We start from the raw sequence: 22,884 nt of genomic DNA on the forward strand, positions 1-22,884 counted from the left end.
GATTTTAAAATACTGCCACGGGAACAGATCGATGAGCCTCTCCGGAATTGGGTTAACTGTTCTCAGGACATGTCCAAGTACAATCAGAACGTCCGAGAATGTAATTAGCCTCTGTTAAATTTTCAGTGCCGCATTAATTATTCCGTGCGACGCGACGCCGTAATTTCAGAAACTTTCTTTTCAACTGTTTCGCAAGTAACAAGGCTTCTTAAAAGCATCTCGGGACTGACCCTTACTTTCCTCGAGGAACATATTTCACAGGGGGGGTTTCAACGGGATATTAAAGCGGGGGGGACACGCTTATCCGAACTGTTTGCGCAAAAAGAAAGCAAGAGATCGCCTGTCTCGGCGAGGAGAGCATCGATCGCGACGCTGAAATTGCATCGTGCTCCATTGATTGGATAAATCTTCGCTTCTCGAATGCATTAAAAGCGTAAGATACTTTTGTCCCGATAAAACAGACTTTTAACTTTCGAAGCCACCTTGAAAGTTTATCATTCGTTAAATATTTGCATTGCAATGTCGTGTTGAAACGGTGCTGAAGGGTTCGAACAAAATTAATTACTCGCAAACGTTATGCAAACATTTTACATTGAAATAAAATTTAATTCGTCTATTAACAATCCTTCCATATTATTGAAATTAACAAATTTTTCCCGCTTTTACGAGAATTTATAACATAGAAGTTCAAATTAGCTTGCCTCTAGAAGAATTCGTTTGGCGGTACATTAAATAATACATGAAAATTTGAATTTTGCCTGAAAGAGAATCGATGCGAGAATTAATATACTGTGCGGAATTTATGCATTTATGACAAAAATGAGTAGCCGTAATTTGAAATTATAGAGAATTAAAAGCATTGAGCAATGTAGAAATTTTACTGATTTAATTAAAGAATTAACGAAGCTTTTATGTGATTTCAGTTTTCTGGAATAATTGCAGAACATCCTTCTTTCGCATAAAAATCTGCAGTCTAATAATTTGTTAAATGTAATGAACAGTCTCAGTTATTATACAAATGATATGATATGTAATACTTATTTACAGAAATGGATATTTAAATAATATGGATCTTATTAAAGGCGGAAACATTTGTAGCAAATTTTTATGGAAAAGTTTAACTGTAGATAAATTAATAGCAAATGGCTAGATGACAATTGATTTATTGAATACCAATTACGTTACTGTGCAATCTGTTCTGTCTCTTTTAAGAAAACCGAAATTCTATCGAAATCTGTTCGGAAACTAAGCCAACGTAGCCGTAAAGTTCGTTAATATAGGAAACCGATAGCTCCTGTTCACATTTGAATTAGCCTCGGGGCTAAATAGTTAACATAGTCATAATTACATGCACAGTTCCCTATCGATGTTTACGGTGAGACGTTACTTAGCGGTTAAATGAACTTTGTGCCGTAAATAACTAATGCCTGCCACCGTTTAGGCAGTTCTGGTGGGTGCAACTATTTCGAACAAAATCACTAATTAATTACGACCGAACGGAGGGAAGCGCGACCGGTTTTTTATTAATAACGCTTTCCAGCATACATTCGAACGTCAAACTTTATACAGATCGATGTATTCTCGCGAGACGAACGCGAATCTGCCGAGTTCTAACTAATTGGCAAATGCAGTTTCCGGGATCAATTTCGACCGAGTGTAAAGTTTTCACTTCGAAAATATCACGAATTAAATTTTCACGGAGCTGAAAGATATTTTCACCTAGTCTATGTTTATTGCAATTAAAATTGACAATTTATATTCTGCGTGAAGATTGACAGTTACAATTCCTCGCTATATAAATATAATACTATTCACATATATGTTGTCTAACTAGTCGATGATTTTTCAAAGCACTAAGAATAATCATCTGAGAGAACCAGAATGCAAAAGACTCAACTAAATAATATAAAAATTAATAGGACATCTTGATATTTTTGAAACGTAGGCACACGATTAAATCATATATTTGTAATACAAGAAATAAATAAAGGATGAACATTACATGTTGCGAGTGGAAATCGTCAATGAAATGCCCGGAAAAGAAAATTCGAAGAAATATTAGTAACGTCGAGCAAGTCGCTCGGATTCGTGGCAGAACTTTCCCGAAGACGGTGAAATTCATCTTCATGAAGAAGAAGATGTGTGTCGGAATGTCAGAAAAATTCCTCCGTTCCGACAAGCCGGAATTTTCCATCGTGAATGGTCCGCGAGGGAATATAATGTCTCCATTCTTGGCGGAGACGTAAAACCGGGAATTATTCGTACTAAAAGCGGCGCCGATCGATATTCCACCATAGGCGATCCATCATCGTTCATAATTTAATGCGACTACATAATGTCCCGCTTATGGCGTTATCAAACGGGGTACCCCGATCGTTTTCGTTCTTAATCTTTCCAGCCGGCGACCGTGTCGTCCGCGCCGCGAATATCGCTCCATCAGGAATTTCCTCCGATCCGGCCGGCGATCGGCCGACATTGTTTGACGTTCTCTCTGTCAACGACATTTTCCGAAAATTCAACGACAGAAGTTAGTTAAACGGGAGATCGCTGAACTGTCGATAGATTTTCGAACGCGATTGCCATCGACCGCGCGCGGCAACCGAACCGCGTTGGCCACGGGGATCGTTGACAGACGTTGATAGCATCCACGGGGGAGTCGATGTAATCTCGATAGTGTACCGTATGGAGTGAAAGACTGTTAGAAAAGACCATTCACGATTTTACGGTGAGTTTGTGAGCATTTCGAAATAATTTGGCGTGAAATACCATTGATAGAGTGCGGATTTTAATTACATTCCTGGGTGCAATTTAAAATAGTAAGACCATTAAAGGAATTTTAAAACGCCAGTGTGGATTCCATGTAGTAAAATGATTAAAGAAAGGACGAACTTCCTATTTAAGTTCTGTTGAAATCTAACGTAATAAATAAAATCTATGATATATTTCAATATTACTATATAATTTCTTTATAGTCTGTAGGGTGAATTCTTTCTTGCTACATTATGAGATATTTATTACTGCAACAGTAAAATCTAAAACCAGCTGCAAATTTTTACGAGTTTCTTAGTTCTATTGTCTGAAGACTATAAACATTGTTTTACACAATGTTGATTTTTAATACGAAAATAACGATGTTCCACACAACATCAGAATCTCTAATAAGTCTAATGGTTTCACGAATAAATAGCTGCAAGTGAATAATGAAGTTCTGTCATTACTTAACAGAAATAATAAATGCCTTTCCGAAGAGAATTCTCTCATCTGTCAACAAAGCAAGTTACCAAGTCACAATGATTTTTGTCTCATTTTGTAGAAGGAACGGACCACAACAGCCGACGCGAGCCGGGCAAATAAATTTACATTTGCCGTCCGCATCCGCGAAAGAACTCCCCCCCGGGACCGCGGAATAAACGCTCTCTGTACACATTTCTTCACCGACGTATCCCCGAGCAGGTCTTTTCATCCGCATTCAAGACCCCGCCGTTAAATATGCTCGGCGGTTCCCCCCGGTCGCTGTCTTAAGCCTCGAGGAACGCGTCTCTGTCCCGCCTTCGGGTTCGGCGCAACCTGAACACGATATCTCACGGACGATAAAATCGCTACTTTTCGCAAGCAGCCTCTCCCGCCGACGCTTCTCTATGGAGCGCGACATCATTCAGCCGTGAACGTGATCGCACGAGAACGGAAGCGCGGAACTTAAATGGGGTTGGTCCCGTCAGGCGGAACTCCGGAATTTCTCCGCGCATCCTTCGAAAGTTTCCGCGGGCAACTTGCTCCCCCAGTCAACCGGGGTCGCTAAGACGTCAGCCCTCGAAGAGGCGGCACGCTTTCGAACACGCCGGAAAAGCTTGCCCCCCGGCTCCAGATAACTCGCGCTGCGAGACAATACGACGCGCGACGGCGACGGAACACGCTGCCGTCGACTGCTGTCATTTAATAAACGAACGATATTCGAGCAACGGATACGGTTCATCCTTTCGCGGGTCATGTTCGCCATTTTCGAGTCAGATTGCTCCTTTTAAAGCTCGTATAGCTAATACATTTTTGGAGTCAGAAGCCTCTTTTTGCAAGTCCTGTTCACCTTTTCTCAAATCAGATTCATTCTTTTGTAAATTACATTCAGTTTTTTGTAGACTATATTCATTCTTCTGTAGATCAAATTCATTCTTCTGTAGATCATATTCATTCTTCTATAGATCATATTCATTCTTTCGTAGATTAAATTCATTTTTCTGTAGATTAGATTCATTCTTCTATAGACCATATTCATCTTTCCCCGAATCAAATAGAAGAGAGATTTTATACAAAGATAACAAATAACAGTTATCTTAAGAATTTATTACGAAAGAATCATCGATGGATAATTCATTCATACTCACTTAAAAGGTAGTCGTCGAGAAATGTCTTAGAGAAAATTTGAGGAAATAGCTTCCAAAATGATATCTTCGTTTCATACGACAAGTAAAATTATAGTCAAGTTCCAAAAACAAATTATTGTCATTAATGAATAATTTATTTTCGACCACATCTGAACAAACCTTTAATGAAGTATAATCAAATGCGATGCTCCTTTAAAACTAACGCTGTCCTTTAGCTGTCTTTTAAAACTAATCTGCTAAAGTTAATATTTGCTCAGTAATTATTTTTAAAGTGAAAAAGGCTATTTTCTCTGTCTCCTTACAATCAACGTATCTTGTATCAGGTGGATAAATATATCTGAATCGTAAGCTTGAATAACAAATGCTGTGGATAAAGGTACTGCAACGGTATTCGAACATTAAGAATAACAATAAACGTGCCACACTTATCACTTGCATAAAATGCATGTTATGCAAGGAAGAAAGTGAAGTAATTCCAAAGTACGCTGACTAGTTTAATAAAAATATTGAAAAGATGATGTTATGTGTAGTATATATATATATTGTAGTGAAGACAATAAAATACATGCGAATGATCATCGGGAAACAATTATTTCAATCATTCTTCTTGAGCGACGACACTATGAACATTGAATAAATGTAAATTCTTTTTCATTAAGACAGGTAAAAATCTGTAATGAGTTAAATAGATTTTATTCTCAAGAATAAATATTGTAAGATTTATATTCACCATTTCGCAAGTTAACATCACTTACTTGCGATTATTTATATAATAAAACTAATCTTAAATTAAAAAATTTACTGACATTTTATAAATAATCATCGAAGGCCAATGGAAATTAACTGATTTAATACATAAAATTGAAATTGACCGACGATAATAAAATTGAAATATATCACCAATATAAACTTATATTATTTTCCCTTCAATTATATAAATACACAATAAACGCAAAAATTACGAACAGACATAAATGTATAATCCACGAAAGTACCAGTTCTGAATACAAAGCTTTTAGTATCGTCGCCCAGTGCGCGCGTAATAATGATATGATAGAGTGTTCCTCGAGTGTTGCACGCTTTAACGAAATTCCACTCGTTCAGGCCGAACGGAAAATTAATAGCGAGTCGCAAGACGGAAAGTGTGTGCGCATTAACGCCTTCGTCGTCGACGAACGAGATATCCGCGAGCCGATGTCGCCGCTTGAACGCTGCGGAAGAGATATTGTCTCTATCTGGCGACGTTGACGGGACACATCGTCAGCCGCAGTAAATCCCCGTCGCTATATAATGTTCGCGATTCAACGGGGAATGTTCGAATCTTCGTTACAGCGGCGTGTCGCTAAGGTCGATTTCACGTCACGGCGAAATCACGTGTTAATATTTAAGCGAGAACCAGTTGACCCAATGTAACGTTAAATAATGTTAAATAACGTTAGATGACGTTATCAGAATGTCAAATAACGATAAATAATGTTAATGTATTACGCTATTATATAGCTTAGACGATTATGTATAGATTACGCGATGCAACTTAACGCACGTATGCTCGTCGAGTGGAAGTTCAATGATTTTGTTTTGGCACTTCTGACAGAAAATATTTGATCGAAGTTGTGACTGTAGCAAAAATTATTTGGTCGTAAATTGCGAAATAGTATTGCGTATGCGTTAGACAAATATGATATAAAAATTACATGATGGAGGATGAATTTTTATTATAAAGAATTATAATGGATTGTTAGAGAAAATTTAGATTCATATTAAATTTAAACATATAAGATGCAATAAGATTATAGCACAATTGTAATATGTAATTGTAGTAGAATTATTATAGAATTATTACATTATAGAAAACAGAAATTTAAATTGTAACAAAGTTCTATAGGAATTTAAATAGAAACTTTAAAGAAGGGTTCGGAATTAACCAGCACGCAACATGGGGTTCGCGAGGGCTACGCCTTCTCCAATCATGCATCTCGCTCCCCATGGTCGCCTCCGATTGGCGCAGTTCAAGCACGTGTGTCAGTCATTGTATAGTGCGTGTATCATCTAGGCGCACACGATGGAGGCGTAATCTTCGCGATCCTCGTGTTGCGTGCAGGTTAATTCCGAGCCCCTCTTGTAAATTATAGAGAAAAATATTTCTCATTGTACAATCGTCATTTCCTTATCGTTTGAAAAATGATCACACGGCTACAGTAACAAAAATCTACTTCTGTTCGATCACACATAAAAATTTCCTACTTTGTACATACCCATTATTTTCAGTCCGGGTACCAGCTGGCAAGGGCCCGCTAGACATGACAATACAAAATGTAGTATAACTCCGCCACTTCGTAACTTTGTATAGCAAATAATATATGAATAGAACATCAAGATGTTGGTTAGCATTCCCTTAATAATAATCTGAATGATTCTTGACACGAACGCTTAACCCCTTGCACTATAAGAATAAATTAAATTCGTGATGGAGATGTCATAGCATAAACTATTAAAAATTAATTTTATATATTTTTTCTATTTAGGAGAATATGAATTTTCCGTCTAGATTGGAACAATATCGTCTTGCTTTATTAAGGAAATGAGTAACGACGAAGAACGACGTTCATTTTTATTAGTAATTAATAATTATTTCTAATAATTGCAGTTGCAAAGAAATTTTAGTGCAAGGGGCAAAGGGGGAACAGCAGTATTAAATAACTAACACCAGTAATTATAGCAGCATGTCACTCTTACAATGGTTAGACAAAATATGAGTCCACTCGATATTATTGATGATTGAAGTTTGTCACAATGACTCCTATAACCTACGATTTAATCACTTTCAGTACTAAGCACAGTGTTACGCTCAATGGATAAAAGTCAGAAATTCTGAGTTACAGTTTTACTATCATAATTTCTTGTTAGAATGAGGGCGCAATGTCTCATAAAAATCGATACATTTTTCAAAGAGAATATTCGTCTGTCAAAGTTGACTCCTACAATTTACCTTTAAAAACGGATAAGTAATTTTAACGAAATAATAAAAAATCGCCAAAATTTTGTTCAAGAAACGCTGAAATTGCTAAAAAAAACGAGTCGACCAAAAGTAATTCAGTACTTAATTAAGAGTAAATTATACTCAAACAGAGAATTGATTGCTTTAGAAGTAGTTTTTGCCGAAACGCCCACGCAATCGAAACACCGTGCAACAGCTTCCGTAATTATGCAAACATTTACACGAACTTTCCCATAGAACGACGAAGGACGCGGCCTCTCAATCCCAAGGAACAACGAAAATCGGTACCTCGAAGTTCCCACGCCGTTGTTCCTCCTCGAAGAAGAAAGAGAGAAAGAAATGTTAGATTCGATATGTCTCAAGCTTGCGCGGCGTACGAAAGAGCAGCTCCGCGAAAGGAAATGGTTGTTCGTTTATCTGTTCTTCCCAAGGACACATTATCCGAATGGAAAATCTGAGAGAACTCTTTAAGTGGAGCACTACTCGGAAGCTAATTTTTCAAGTGTGCCGAGGAGAGGGGGAGAAGGAAGGAGAGCCGACGACGACGACGACGACAAAAATTTTCGCGAGAAACCGGCGAAGGAAAGTTTTCCCGGGCGCTCTCCTCCGCGCGGGCTCTGTGTCAGAAGTTGAGTCACTTTGAAACGAGCCGGCGAAGAAAAACCGACCTCCGGAAAATTAATCGAATTCTTGCACGAGCCCGCGCCACGCTAAGAACACGAGAACACGGCTTCGCGTCGTCCGGTAGGCTGGAAACACTTTTATCGCCTCCAAAATTATTTTAGCGTTGTTATAAGGTTTCAAATCATACCATCACTATACTATCAAATTATACAGATACAAATCAATTTATTAGTCGAAACATATTCCCCAGGGTTATACAAAGCGCCCACAAAGTTATTATTTTCACAGTATTGAATTCGTTTTAGCACCGGCTACAATGTAAAAATATATATAATATAATAAAAATAAATATAATAAAAATATATATTAATATTCCTAAAAATGTCGAGACAACTTCAATCATCTACGGCAAAAATTTCGTTTCTGAAATTTAATATATTAATACATCTGTAGAAAAATAAATATCGACGAACTTTTGTTGGATCAATGGCGATATGTTGAAAATCGTGAAAGAAAATACTGAATTACTCCCCTCCATGCAAGAATTCCGAGATGGGACACCGCGGAGGAAGGAGCGAAAGGGCTGAAGCTCGAAGAGGGATTTAGTAAATCGCCCGGTCTTGCACTATAACCAGGAAGTCCTATACTACCGGCCCAGCAACATTTACGAGCGATGTACATCATCCTTTCTCCTCCTCATGAAAAAAGGAACGCTATAGTACTGCGATCGTCTGCATGTTAAAATCCGCGTAAAATTCGCATTTTCAGATATTTCCAGTATAAAATTAGGTAACGTGTCTACGGTGGTACACAACTATCGCATAAACGAAGTATAATGTCTATCATACCTAATACATTTTTGACAAACTCTCTCAAAGTTCAAATTGATGAAAATATAAGATTTTCTTAGTTAGATGATCCTTGTGAGATGTATTAATAACCTAAATGTAATTATTGACACGTATAAAAATATATTAAATTGCATTTGATATTATATATGATATTCTAGAGACTAGCAAAAATACTTCATTTTAATTTTGATTTTAAGATCATCTCTTTATAACATTATAGAGGTCCATGGCGTTAGCCGAATGAACCAATGGATTTTAATGAACGGAGAACGAAATTTGTCTCAAAATAAAGGTTTTAAAAATAGAGTTTCGACAACAAACCGCTTCCGGACTGCCGCGCGTCACGTGGTTTTCTCGAACGCCGGGTTTCCTGGCCCGATCGAATTATTAATCATTCCGCGGAAGATAGTGGCCCGCTTTAAGCGGCTGCTACCGTCGTCCCGAATGAATAATTAAATCGCAACAAAGAAATACTGTTTTTCGATACCGTGGCCCGGCGCCGTGTCCTCGCAAACAAGAGGAAAATTACTTTCTCGATGGTCCGCGGGGCCGTTTCTGCGGCGATTCCGCGGCCGATTCCCCCTCCCCGGTTTTAGGAGCTCGGGAACAGAAATGAAAAATGCAGATGCCGCGGAACAACCGCGGCGGAACTACTTTCCCCGCGAACTTCCATTGTCTGAATGTTTCATCCGCGGAACGAACGCTCGCGGAACGACCGCTCGCGGAACGACCGCTCGGCGGAATTGTTTTTCGCGGAGAAAGCGCGCGCGTCGACCGCGATTAATTTGCGCCCGGCTAACGATTAGGCGACCCGCCGGGCCGTGGTCAGCGTTGCTTAACGTCGCGCTTGATTTGATTACGGGGGACGTCCGGAAATGATCGACAACGAGAACCAATCGGAGGGAGTAATTAGCTTCGTCGCAACGTGAGTCGCCGAGTTACTTGACACCGTCCCGTTGCATCCCAAACGTAATCATCCCAAACATCGAAAACGCGGATTCATTTTTGTCAGGATTTATTGTGGAATACGCGAATTTAATAAGCTCACAAATCGACACGTTTACTTATTCATATATACATTTAGACAAAAGAAAGATTAATGTTACTGCGAGATCAAAAAAGCACGTGTTGCTGGATCGAGAAGAAGGAGACCAGGGAGCGGAAGAACAAAAGCTAGCGGGACCTTATTAACGAACGCGCATATCGATTACTCGGTTGCAAGGGCCAGTGCTGCCCAAGAACTCTAGATCTAGCTGATTCCCTAGGAATAACCATATTTCCGACAATTTTAACCCTTTGCACTCGAAGCCATTTTAACTATAAATCCAAGATAATTTTTCTAGCTTATAGTAGCTTCATTTCACGTGACAAATTTGGTATTTTATACATATGAAATTGATTCTTGTGACTCATACCAACAGTTTTACAGTTAACAATTTTTTAAATCTAAACTTTGTTAGTATAAAAATTATTTTAAAGGTGATAGAATAATTTTAGTGGTGCCTCAGAGTCACCAGTCGATTGTAAAGGGTTAACTGTTGTTTAATCCCGAGCTTCTTTCTACCGGTATTTTAGTTGTCATTTCACTAGAAATGGATTACAAAAAGCTATGGTCTGTTGCATATCGATTTTGGAAACTGTATACCATAAGTGCACTTTAGTGGAATTCGTTTTTACAGTTTTACAGTTGTCGACAACTATAAAAACGCGCAGCGAGGCTCGAATAATCGTATATCCTCTTCCTAAATCGTCCATTTTTGTTTACAAGATAAATTGAGGAGAATTTACACAATATCTTGAAGATAGCAACGTTTTTAATGTGCTTAGCTATTGTCCTTAAAATTTATCTCTAAACAGCATTAAAATATTTATTATAGTGATTGTTTTTTATTTAAGTTCTGCTTTTCTTCAATGTGTCCCAAATCGTTGTCACATTATATTACAACATAAGTTATTGACTCTAATATATCACCTGCAATTTTAGCTAGTTTTGCCCATTTTTAAGATTTACAAGTTTGATAATGAACATAAAAGGTTCCAATTGGCAAAGGCACGTTCTCAAACTTTGACCTAATAATAAAGAACTGCAACGCTTTTAAATTCCACACGAGTAAACCTTGCTACAATTATTTCCCCCCTCTCATCCCCATAAAAATAAAGCATATTTTTTGTTGTACTTAGTAAATCGATTTCACGTTTACTAATCGACAATAATCATCGATTATCAACAGAATATATAATAAAATAGTATCAACAGAAACTTGACGAATCTCTTATATTATTTTATTATATTGTATGACATGTTAATATCTAAAGAAATGAACCGCTTATAATTCGTAAAAAAAATTCAATAAAGTTCATTACTGACTGGATGAACTTTTACCCTAAAATAACAATATATAACTATTGATATATCTGCGATACTAATCGTCATTACAGAAAACAATAAAATAATTTTCCATCGAGTAAAACAGCCATCGTCTACGCCAAAACGAAGAACACAAAATTAGAAAAGCAACAAAATAAAGGTGTTCCAACAAAACGAAAGATCGCCTTATGAGATCGGCTTGCGTTTAGGTTAACGACGCAATAAGAATGCAAATCTGGCAAGACGAGCCTTAGCCCCCTTAATCGATTCAGGATCCATACGTCTGTCTTTATTTTATAACGTGCCATAAATATCCGGCATGTCAGCAGCTCCGATGGGAGACCATCCCCAAGTTCCCTCTCTCTCTCTCTCTCTCCACTCCCCTGTTACTCAAGTGAAACTGTTGCTTCGGGAACTACAACGGGATTTTCCAAAGATTGTTTGCCGATAGGAATCGCGATCATCCGTCATTCGTCCGAAGGAGAGGGGGAGGGGAGGGAGGGCACACGTTTCGCCGCGCGTTTGTGTCAGCCGATTCTGTGTGCATCGACGTTACGGTCTGCTACGACTGTACCCCAAGCTGTGTCGAGTTCGAATCAATAACGAATCTCTCTCTCTCTCTCTCTCTCTTTCTCTCTCGTTCGCCTCCTTCCTTCGCCCGTCACCCCTTTTCCGGTCGACTGTGTCGCTCCTTCTTTTCCTTCTGCCTGTAGCATACAACCTCGTTCCAGCTGTTTATGTTTCTCTGTTTCTATTTCAGTGACTCCCGAAGAGACAAAGAACGACGCGGGACACGGAGAAAGCGGAGAGCTACGGCAGAGAGTTCGAAACGCGGGAGAAAGAGAGGTGAAAAAGAAACGAACGGACGACTGTTGCTCGGCAAGAAGGGGTGCACGATCGACGGCGGACAACGGGAACGTAAAATTCAATTTTTCGGAACGCAATTTGGCGCGACGATGAGGAAACTTTCGATAATTGGCTCGGTTAATCAACAGGTTTTTCTGTTACGCCGGAGCGAAGCCGGCGAGAGGACAAAAGACTTTGTAATATCCCGTTTTCTGACGATCCGGGCGGGGAGGGGGATGGAGTGGAACAAGTTCTCCGTTCCACGGCAAATCGCTTAATTATGAACGGAGCGCGGATGTTCGGGGTCTTTATCCGCGATGTAATGGACAATTTGAATTGCGTAAGTGGACGTCGAAAGTTTCGAATCGGTACGCGGAGTTTCGCGACGAGCTGCCGCCGCCACCGCTGTTGGTGAATACTTTAATGGTCAGGGTTACGTGTGCGTGCGGTATCGTTGTTCCGCCGGGTTTTCGTCAAATGTGTTGCCAGTTGGAAAGCTCGGCGAGCAAAGGTGAAACGGAGTGAATCTCTGGTTTCTGTGAAGTTGGATGTAACACGCGAATAGTCGCAATCTCCGGCAGAAACAGTTGTTATCGGCTGGACACGGAACGTTGTTAAATTATTGTTGTCGAGCGTGTATTTACTTCGACGCCGTTCTTTCTTTTAGATTTTTGTATAATGTTAAGAAATTGTATAAATTTTCTTGATTACTTTGCATTTTTACCGAACCGAGGGAAGAGTGTAGCATACGACCAGTTTTCTAAAAAATTATTATTATATTATTAACAAATTTATCCTATTTATATCGTTAATAAAGTGTACCATAATTGCACTACTAAAAGAGCGTGTCATATTTTAATTATTTTTATATTTTAATATTAACAATTTGACTGCTGCGTTGCTCATATGAGAGTGACAGACCTATTTACCATCTATTTATTTTAAAAATTAATTTTTGCACTAATCCATTTTAGTTTCTCAATTTTATTAAGATTCGCAAAAGGTACTCACATACCACAAGCTAATCAAATACTTTAATTTCCTTTGCTTGACATTGTCATGATTTCCCGTCCCAAGACAATGGGATGTCGATATTATTCCCTACTCTTGTGGGAGTCCCTAGTTACAATAATGATTTAAGACGGATAAATAAACAGACCAAGCTAACAATTCTCGACGAGCCAATAACAAATACGTTCGAACTTGCGTGTTCTGTGTATTTTGAGAGAGCAGTGACGACCAAGAGTTTTCGAACAAAACATCGCACCCGTTGAATTCCGTGACATAGTATTATGTTCGTGTGAACTCGGTTTACTTCCCCATATCTTCAACGCGAGCTTTTAAGAATTAAGAACTGCACGGCCAAGCGCACTCGAAAGTTTTAACAACAGAAATAGTTGGTCCAAAGAGAGTGCCATGTAAACGAAACTCTCGACAGAGATAGAGAGAGAGAGAGAGAGAGAGAGAGAGAGAGAGAGAGAGAGAGAAAGAGAGAGAGAGAGAGAGAGAGAGCAGTTCGCGAGTGAAAGGAGGTCAAAAAACTGTGTTGAATCGCCGAATTGAAATGAATATAATAGAAACAAGACTTTGGGAGAACTAGTTTAGCAAATATTAGCGTTAGTGAACTATTTTAGCAAGATACGATTTTGCTGAAAGCGAAGAGACGATTGCAAACTTCCGGTAAAGATTCTCAGTATCATTAAAAGAAGAATACATCTCTTCATAATCTCTTTTAACCCCTCGCCGTACTTTAACGAGTCAGACTCGTGATGGAGATTTATAATAACAAGCAATTATATACGTATAGTCTCTCACTTTAGTCTCTCGTCGCCAATATTTAAACATTCGAGTAGATGTGAGCACACAATAAATATAAAATTCCTTTTTCTTCTAAGAAATAAGTGCGATCGAAAAAATTCTAGTCATAGTAATTATAAAGAAAATGGTATGGTAAGGGGTTAATTAATAAATTCCATGGAGACAGAGAATGCGAGGTAAATTAAATCGGAGCTGCAAACTATTTCAACTTGGTTTCTTGGCAAACCTATATTGATAAATTCGTTCGAAAGGTTATTGACATCTTATTGACATAATATCGTGTCTACGTACGTCGTGTTACTCAATAACAGCCTAACCGTAACTGGACTATAGCTCAATAAATCAATATAAAATATAAGAGAAAAGTTGATCGAAGGGCACTCACGCCACCAATCTTGTATAGTACCTCGTGCATCGGACAAAAAGATTAAGAGAGTCTAACAACGTCAGTACGCTATTTTCAGTTCATTAAAATGATAAAATTTAGTAGAGTTAATAAAATAAGCAAAATTACAAAAAAATAACAGAATGAAATCTCTAGCGATTGATAAAAATCATTTTTAGTATCTCGATATTGATTTCACCAATTTATGGATTCTCAAGCTACCTTCTCAAGCTAATAGTATATTTATAATATTTTTATTTAAATGATTACATTTATTTTTTCGACGCGAATTTTCTATGTGCGTGGATACAAAGAATTGGTATATTGTGGACTTCACACATTCAAATACAATAGAAAATACTTAGAAAAGAGTTCGGACATTTCTCGTACTGGTTCCATTATTCAATTTTCAAGTATTATTTTTCTTTTTCAAAGTTCCCATGAATAAACTGCAAAATTCTTCTTCATCTGCATGCAAGAACAAAATAGCCTGCACCAGGTGTATAAGTTAGATGCCACGTATACATTTAATTTGTTCTCTAATAATTCCAACAATGTCAAACTATAGCATAACAATGCTACTCGATTAATTTAATTTTCCCACTTTAAATTGCTTCTATTTATTTTATTATGAATGCATCAAATCTGTAGGATTTACGTTAAGAAAGAGTTATTTCAAATAACCTCAGGATAGCATCACTTCCCAATTGCGAATGATTTTCAGACACCCTCTACATATAAAAAACACGGATGCAGAAAATAGCATAATTTCCTTATACAAACAATTAAAGCATCCCCTTAACCCCTTGCACTATAACGAGTCAGACTCGTGATACAGATCTCATGCAGGATCTAATATAAATATTAATATTATTAATTTCCACTATATCGAAATCAAAATAAATTCTTCTGTTATCAAAGTTTAGAAACGAAAGCGTATAAAGATGATAGAAGAAACAAAAATTGTCCGACCCTATTTAGGAAAATATTAAGTACAAATAAATCGTAATTAACGCAGCTTGGAAGGAATCATAGTGCGAGGGGTTAAAGGCGTCGCGTCCAAAAAAAGGAAAATACTAAAAGATCACGAATTATATTAATATTAATTTCCATGATTAAATCGATCCCCAAGTTACATACAACGAGCCCACGCGCAACGTAAAACGCACGCAACGTAGTTAACCGTAAAAAATGGTCGGCGCTTTCCGGTATGCCCTGATAAATGTCCAAATAAAATGAAATACCTCCCTATTTCAGCGGCGGCGATCCCGTTCGAAACTGGCGCGGCGCTTTTGTTCCTTTAAATATTGTATAACCCGCGTATAATGCGCCGCGCTGAATAGTTCCATTCTCGGGCGTACTTTATCTAGTCCCGTACAATCCACGTGCACAATAAACGCGTCAAACGGCCCGCAAATTGTTAATAAAGAGTGTTCGTGCGTGAGAAACAGGGCGGAGGTGGACGGGGAGGGTGGAAGGGTGGAAGGGCGAGCACCAAAGGCATAAAAAGCAGGGTTTCATTTCTGCGGCGGTGCATGGTCGAAGGATGCGCGGTTAACAAATAAATTGCCGGAGATAAACGTGAAGGAGTCGATGATACGGTGCAGTTAGCTACGACGCGGACTCGTTTGGTAGTCCGACTCGAGCGAGGCGCGCCTCGCCCACCGTAAAATCGGCTGTCGCGAGCGCCGGCTTAGGGCGCTGTAAAGTCGGTATCGCGCACGGAGCGACAGCAGATGCGGCGCCAGCTTTTCTCGCTCCCGGGTCATATAACTCTTTAATGCCCTGAAACCAGCCCCGGCCCCGCAGGGAGTTTTCGTTTATTCTCGTCCCAGACCCCCATCGCACAATTCTTTTATCTCCCGAACAGAAACGTCTTTGTTCCCCTAGACTTCATTTTTGCTTCCACCCTTTCCTCCCTTTTCGCCCTCTCTCTCTCTCTCTCTCCCTTGCTCCCTTTTTTTCCACCTGCCTCCTAGCCGCGGCAATACCAGCGAAGTACACGTGTCCATTGTACACACCGCAAACAGATGAACGTACAGCGTGTGTCCCCTGTCCCTTTGCGACTTTGGAAAAAAGAAGAGGAATTTTTTTGGTTTTGCTGTCGGTTGTGTTCGATGCACAGTGTGTTTACACGGTTTTCTACGCGCGCGTGTGTGTGCGGAGAGAGAAACAACTGTAGCAACTCTGTGCAACGTCGAAGCTGCGGTGGTTGTTTGAATTTCGACGGTCGCGTTGTGTTTTGCGTAATGTTTTAAGAGTAGGTAATATTTCAGACCATGGGGTAAAATTGTATTCGGAATAGGAAATATAAATGTCGGTCGAGACCATTTCCATACGGCGTCGTTGTATCGGGTTGTTTGAAATACAGGACGACCACAATTTTCTGAACGTTCTTTTATTCGAATCCATTCTGTATTTTGTGGATTTGCAGCAAAAACTATAGGAACAATAACAGTTGATAACATTAAAATATCGTCCATCTTTTATACTAATTTACTTTATATTATTTATATTATAATTCATGCAGATCACTGTTACTTGCGAATCGTATTGTATATATTCAGCATATATTCAGCAACAATTCGTCTATTCTAACGTTTCTACTCTTATTTGCATAATAAAAATGTTTAATAATTTTCTTCATTATACTAATAAAATTTTGCCCACAATATAGAACATTTAATATAATTTTGAATCACTGTTACTTGCGAATCGTATTGTATATTTTCAGCACAGACTTCAAACAATTCGTCTATTCTAACGTTTCTACTCTTATTTGCATGATAAAAATGTTTAATAATTTTCTTCGTATACTAATCAAATTTCGAACACGATTTAATATAATTTTAAGTTATCAATTTTCAAACATCGTCAAAACTATCATTCTTATTTACACAAGTATAACAAATAGACGTTCTTAAGCATTTTTTCCCCTGAAACTGAAAACTATAATAAAGCTTGAAACGTTATATTATTCAAATGAGGGTGTCTCAATTATTCAACTGAACGTCATTGAAATGTGGCCAGTTCCGGCACAGAAGCATTACAAAATCCAATACGGCATGGAATTTACCAATAAAGTGGGATGCAAACAGAAATTGTTTCGAGCCATTAACACAGTTGCGGTATCATCAAACAAAAATAATATCACGTTCACGACGTGAAGAGAAAGAAGTGATTGATTACAAAATAGTATATTATCTCTCGGAACGAAATAAATTGTTAAATTGACGGAGAGTTCGCGTAACCATAGAACGAAGAATAGTTTAACGCTTTGCACTCGAGTGGCGACTCTGCGGCGCCATTGAAATTGTTGTAACACGTACCAAAATTATTCTTACAAATATCACGAAAGGTTGGATTGAAAAATTTGTTGAACGTGTCATTGTTATATGAGTCGCGAGACTCAATTTCATATGTATGAATTTTGTAATATAAAATGGAAATAATAGAAGCCAGAAAAATGATTTCAGATTTCCAGTTAAGATCGCGTCGAGTGCAAAGGGTTAAAATACCTTACGCGACACAACGCATCGAGAAAAATTGAATTTCCGTTCCAAGGATACAATCGGACGAAATGGCGGGTCCCCTAGGCGAAACGCTCGTCCGTCGTTTCGGTTTGCATTATTTTCCGTTGTTAAATTATGACCGAACACAATTCAGGCCGACTAATATATTAATAGCGAGCTGGAACGCTTAGGGTTCTTGGGAAGTTGCTTCATTCCTCTCGCGGGATTTCTTGCGGAATTACACTGTTAACCAAACTTGAGGAGAGTCCGACGATACTTGGGAGTCGTAGGCTCCTTTAACAGCTTATTCCGCGATTTCCTCCCACAGGCAGTCCTCCGCAATTAGTGTACCCGCGGGAAATCAGCTGCTAATGCAGCGCCTTTAATGAATTTATTTCTCGCGCCGGCTTTTCTTTCGCCGGGCACCGTCTCGGCACGAAAGAAATGCGCGTAACTTGCTGTCTGTCGGCCTCCGCACCTTGGGAACCGGGCACAGAGATTTTAATTAACCTGTTGCGAATTATTGGTCTGAAGATTGAATTAACTACGGTCGGACCGCCGGGAACGCTGAATAAGTGAGCGACTCGGACATTTGTATTTTTGCTTTTTGCTTTTTGCTTTTTGAACGCGGTAGATGTGTAAAGTAAATCGTAATGTAAATCGTGTTTCAGCGGAGATTATGAAATTGAAACGAATATTTTTCAATTTTAGAAAGTTAATGTAGTTATTTACATTTCTATTATCTTTTCTATTGAAATTTCTACTCTATTAATTTCTTCTTCATTTTTATTCTATTCATTTCTTCTTCATTTCTTCTTCATTTCTACTCTATTCATTTCTTCTTTATTTTTATTCTATTCATTTCTTCTTCATTTCTACTCTATTAATCTCTTCTTCATTTTTATTCTATTCATTTCTTCTTCATTTCTTCTTCATTTCTACTCTATTCATTTCTTCTTTATTTTTATTCTATTCATTTCTTCTTCATTTCTACTCTATTCATTTCTTCTTCATTTCTATTCTATTGAAATCACAATGTTTAATTGATCATTAACACTACTGCCATCAAATCAGCCAAAATTATTGGCTACTGAATTTTTCTTTTAGTACTCGATATAGTAAACATTTTTCCACGAGAAACGTTTAATTAGATTTCTTTATTCAACTATATACCATACTAGAGATCGTACCAAGTATACATAAATTCAATTTTATAGTCATAAAACGATGTGTATACAATATTAGTCGCGTTTAAGACTGTAATTTTCATTCATACTTCCCCAAATTTATTACAAATTAATCTGTCAATTAACAATAGAAAAGAAAATTTTCTCATGTTGTTTTAACATAACTCGCTGGCAGTACATTTCAATCTTCACATGTTTCATTGACACTAAATTGATGGATCTCTAAAAGCACCTGTTTGATTCTTCTTTGCACAGTGTCAACAATTTATTCGGATCTTTAACGATTTTTACTGTAATTTTTGTCCCATAAATTTATTAAATGAATTCCTCATAACTGTATCTTTGCAATCTCAACAATCATAAATTAAAGAATTTAAAAAACCCACCATTTTAACGAGCCACGTAAATCCATTGTTAATTAAGGTATGCAGAAAATTACCGTATGTCCACGTGCATGCATTAAAACGTGTATCAATGTTTCCCGCGCGTTTACCAAACAAGTTCCACCCGAGTGAAATTAATCGCAAACCGTTCGGCGCATCGATATAATTTCCCGTTTCGCGCATTTATCCAGCAGATTTCTAAAAATTCACGAAGCTATTGTTCCGCGACGAGCAATTATTCAGCGATTCGCCATTGAATGGGTGTAATATTCGCCGCGATTTATCGGAATTCCCGCGATATTTCGTTTCCGGCGATATTCGAATGCCTGCCCGAAATGTTTCTGTCAGCCTGCCCCCTCGGTTATATAGCGAACCGAGTTCGCTAGCCAATGCCGGTAACAAATAGGCGAACTGTATTAAGTTTTAATTGCGTTACGAGCTCGCCGAGTTAATTCGGAGAATTAACTTTGCGCGTGGCAGGAAGTTTCTTTAAAAAAAATCAAAGAACTGAAAACGATCGAGAGAAACAAAGGGCGACGAGGATATTCTTGGAATTCAACGTTCTTGTGTTCTCGAACTTCTCGAAGAAAAGAGAAGAGATCTGTTCATCGAGACGTTCATTGTCATTTATTAACTTAGTTCGCGACCGTAATTATGCGTTTTCATTAAGTCTGGAAACGATATCTATGAATAAACAGCGGGTTTTGCTGCATTTACGGGAAAATGAATGAAGCTGCGATAGAAAAGCCTTTCGTGGTTGAAGCTAAAATTTTAATTTTGCGAGGGGATTGTTTAAAGATGCTGCGGCACAAATATTTATACCGGCGGGTGTTCCTATTAGAGATAGAAAAACGCGCGAGAATTCAAACAACGATGTGAAATTGCGGAGCAGCAACGCAATGGCAGAATATAAAAATCTCATTACCATATTATGAACTGTTGTGCAAAGTAAAAATTATCTTCGACAATAGCAAGAGATATAAACTGCATAATCCACATTTTTTAATTCTCTAAATGTGTCTACCACTTTAAATTACAACTATCCAATTCTGCCATAAATGCTCAAAATTCGCAGTTTACTCGTTACTCTATTTTTAATTTGTTAACACTGTCAAACGAAATAGTACATTTCTATTTAACCTTATTTTTATTCAATCTTATTTTCTCCAATCGATACCGGTAACTTTTACATTGCGTAAAAATTCGCAGACAAATCATCGAAATTATTTTACTCCGGACACCCGACACTGCGACGACAATTCGCTGAAATATATATTTATCGTTTGTAAGATGAATACGGTGTGAAATTTTCGCGCGAACGACAAAGTAGGTCGGAAGGTACGATGCTTTCCGGGAGCGACCGCAAAATTCACAGACTAAATAATTTATCTTCCGCGAGAGTATGATCGATCAGCGGTATTGCATCGCGCGCGGTCCGTTCGGAGAAGCGGCGGGTCATCAAATTTATTGAGTACACGGCGTTTATTCCCGGTATCTGGCGTCATCGGGCGTTTCTTTTTTCCACGCTCGAGAGCAAAATATTTCTATTCCGGCGGCGCGAGTTACACAGGCCTCGGCGGCCCCCGATTCACTAGCTATTCCACGCGGCGACAAGAGCGGCGGGGTTCGATAGAAAATGCCTTCGCCGCGTGAGAAACGAATTAGCGGCGAGATTCGGATCGGAGCCGCGGGTGCTGCGTTTCGCTCGACTGATTGCGTGCCTTTGTTCGGTCTGTCCGCGTTCCGACGCGTCGCGACGCCGGGAAGAAAGCCTTCCGCACGGATAAACGCGGCCGTGTTTATCGACCATCGGCATTAGTTTTCTGAGATACCAATGTCTACGGGCTGTTCTAAACACCGGACCATCTCATCGGGGAAAACCAATTGTTGGGTTACGTCACGGCGTCGTCGGTAATAGCGACCGAATTGTGACGTTATATGTGTGAACTGTATTAAATGGAGGACCGAAATTTAGTGGCGGAAAAAAACTGATACATTTAGCCTCGTACTATTTACACCTGTCCTTTGGAGGTATGATATTGGAATATTACGTATTACCCACAATACGATATTTGAGCATGGACAAAAACAAATCAATGTTCTTAGAAGCGATGGAAATTAAGATAGGAAAATATACACCTCGTATAAGTGCTTGGCCTTGTGAGGCACAAGCATAACAGTTTCGAATTACGAGGGGACCCGAGTTTTCTTTTCGGGGTTCCGGAAAGGCCACGGTCAGTTGTGGAAAAGCATCTGCATAGAAAAGAGCTTCCTCACGCACCGTTAAATAAACTTTCTTTTATTTAAAACTACACCTTAGTTTAAATGTATTTAAACACCCATTTCCAATATATGAGGTCCTCGAATTCTATTCCAACTCTGACGTTCGAAAAAATGTCTCTCGAGGTAAACTGCTACCCCTTTCACGCATTTCTAATACTCGCCGATTGGTTTTCCATGATTTTGGCAATAACCAATCGGCGAGTCTGTTTCAAGAAGGCACCCTTCCTTTGCGCCTTGGCGCGTCCTTTTGGAAAGTTGCTGATGTATATGGAAGGCTGGGGCGACAGCGATATTTTAACACGTTAAGCGCCACGCGCCGGTCCCTAGGAACCGACGCTCTAGACTTTTCGGTCCAAATTGACCAAACAAAAACCGATATCGCATAATTTAAATGCTCAGTCTCACAAGTACGCAAGGACCGACACATTCGTCGCGATAGAAGAATGAAAAATCTAATGTCGGTCCGTAGGGACCGACGCGGCCCGAACGGAAAATCTAGGGACCGGAGCGTGGCGCTTAACGTGTTAACGACCACCGTTGTAAACTAACATGGGACTTACCCTTTGGCACTTTCCTTTTTTTTTATGATACGTCTTGGCTATCGAGGCCGAGCGAAGCGAAATCCTAAAGTTAAGCAATAAAATATGCTTTCTCTCGACAGGAAAATTATTTTAAATCTAAATTGCATGCCAGATGTTAGCGAAAAATCTTAAACTCAAAAATAGCCGGCTAGGCAAGTCCGTGTCATAAAGAATATTAGTGCTGGCCACTAACACCGATCATTTTGATTCCTGATTAATCCTCGTCGATCGAAAGTATTCCGATCGCTTGCAGGCAGATGTCGAATCACTTACTCGTCGATTGATGTTTCGGGGAAACATCGAGCTCTCGAGATGAATGCGCAGGAATTCGGATTAAATGAAAATTCAATTGCTGCGTTGGAAGCTGTGTTCAAAGGTCAATTATTTTTTTTTTTTTTTAGTAAAACGTTCCTTGTTTATTTGAATTGATAAAAGGGTCGTGGAGCGAGTTACTGTGGATTAATCAATTGCTGTGCCTTTGATTTGTTTCAAAACTGTAAATAACATAATTTCTTCTGAAAACATGTATCAAAAGCGCGAAATGAAACTTATGCAAAGCGAGCAAAAAACTGCTCGTAAAATTGAAAAGAGAGGAAAAAAAAGAAATATATTACAAAATCACGTTCTAAACAAATAAAAATTCTTCTCTCATAAATAATTAATTAAATG

General features: G+C 38.7%; 1 protein-coding gene across 4 annotated transcripts in view; it reads right to left on the bottom strand.

The window, feature by feature from the left end:
* LOC144478441 (multiple PDZ domain protein) overlaps positions 1–22,884 on the bottom strand; it is a 186,037-nt gene that overhangs the window by 132,107 nt on the left and 31,046 nt on the right. For 3 of the 4 annotated variants that reach the window (XM_078196315.1, XM_078196313.1, XM_078196314.1), the window contains exon 6: positions 6,635–6,673. The exons of the other annotated variant lie outside the window; for it this stretch is intronic. In XM_078196315.1, coding sequence (XP_078052441.1) covers positions 6,635–6,673 — 39 coding nt within the window. The remainder of the gene's footprint in view (positions 1–6,634; positions 6,674–22,884) is intronic. 4 annotated transcript variants of the gene reach the window in all.

Source organism: Augochlora pura, chromosome 2 (assembly GCF_028453695.1).
Source record: "Augochlora pura isolate Apur16 chromosome 2, APUR_v2.2.1, whole genome shotgun sequence".
Classification (NCBI taxonomy): Eukaryota; Metazoa; Arthropoda; class Insecta; order Hymenoptera; family Halictidae; genus Augochlora; species Augochlora pura.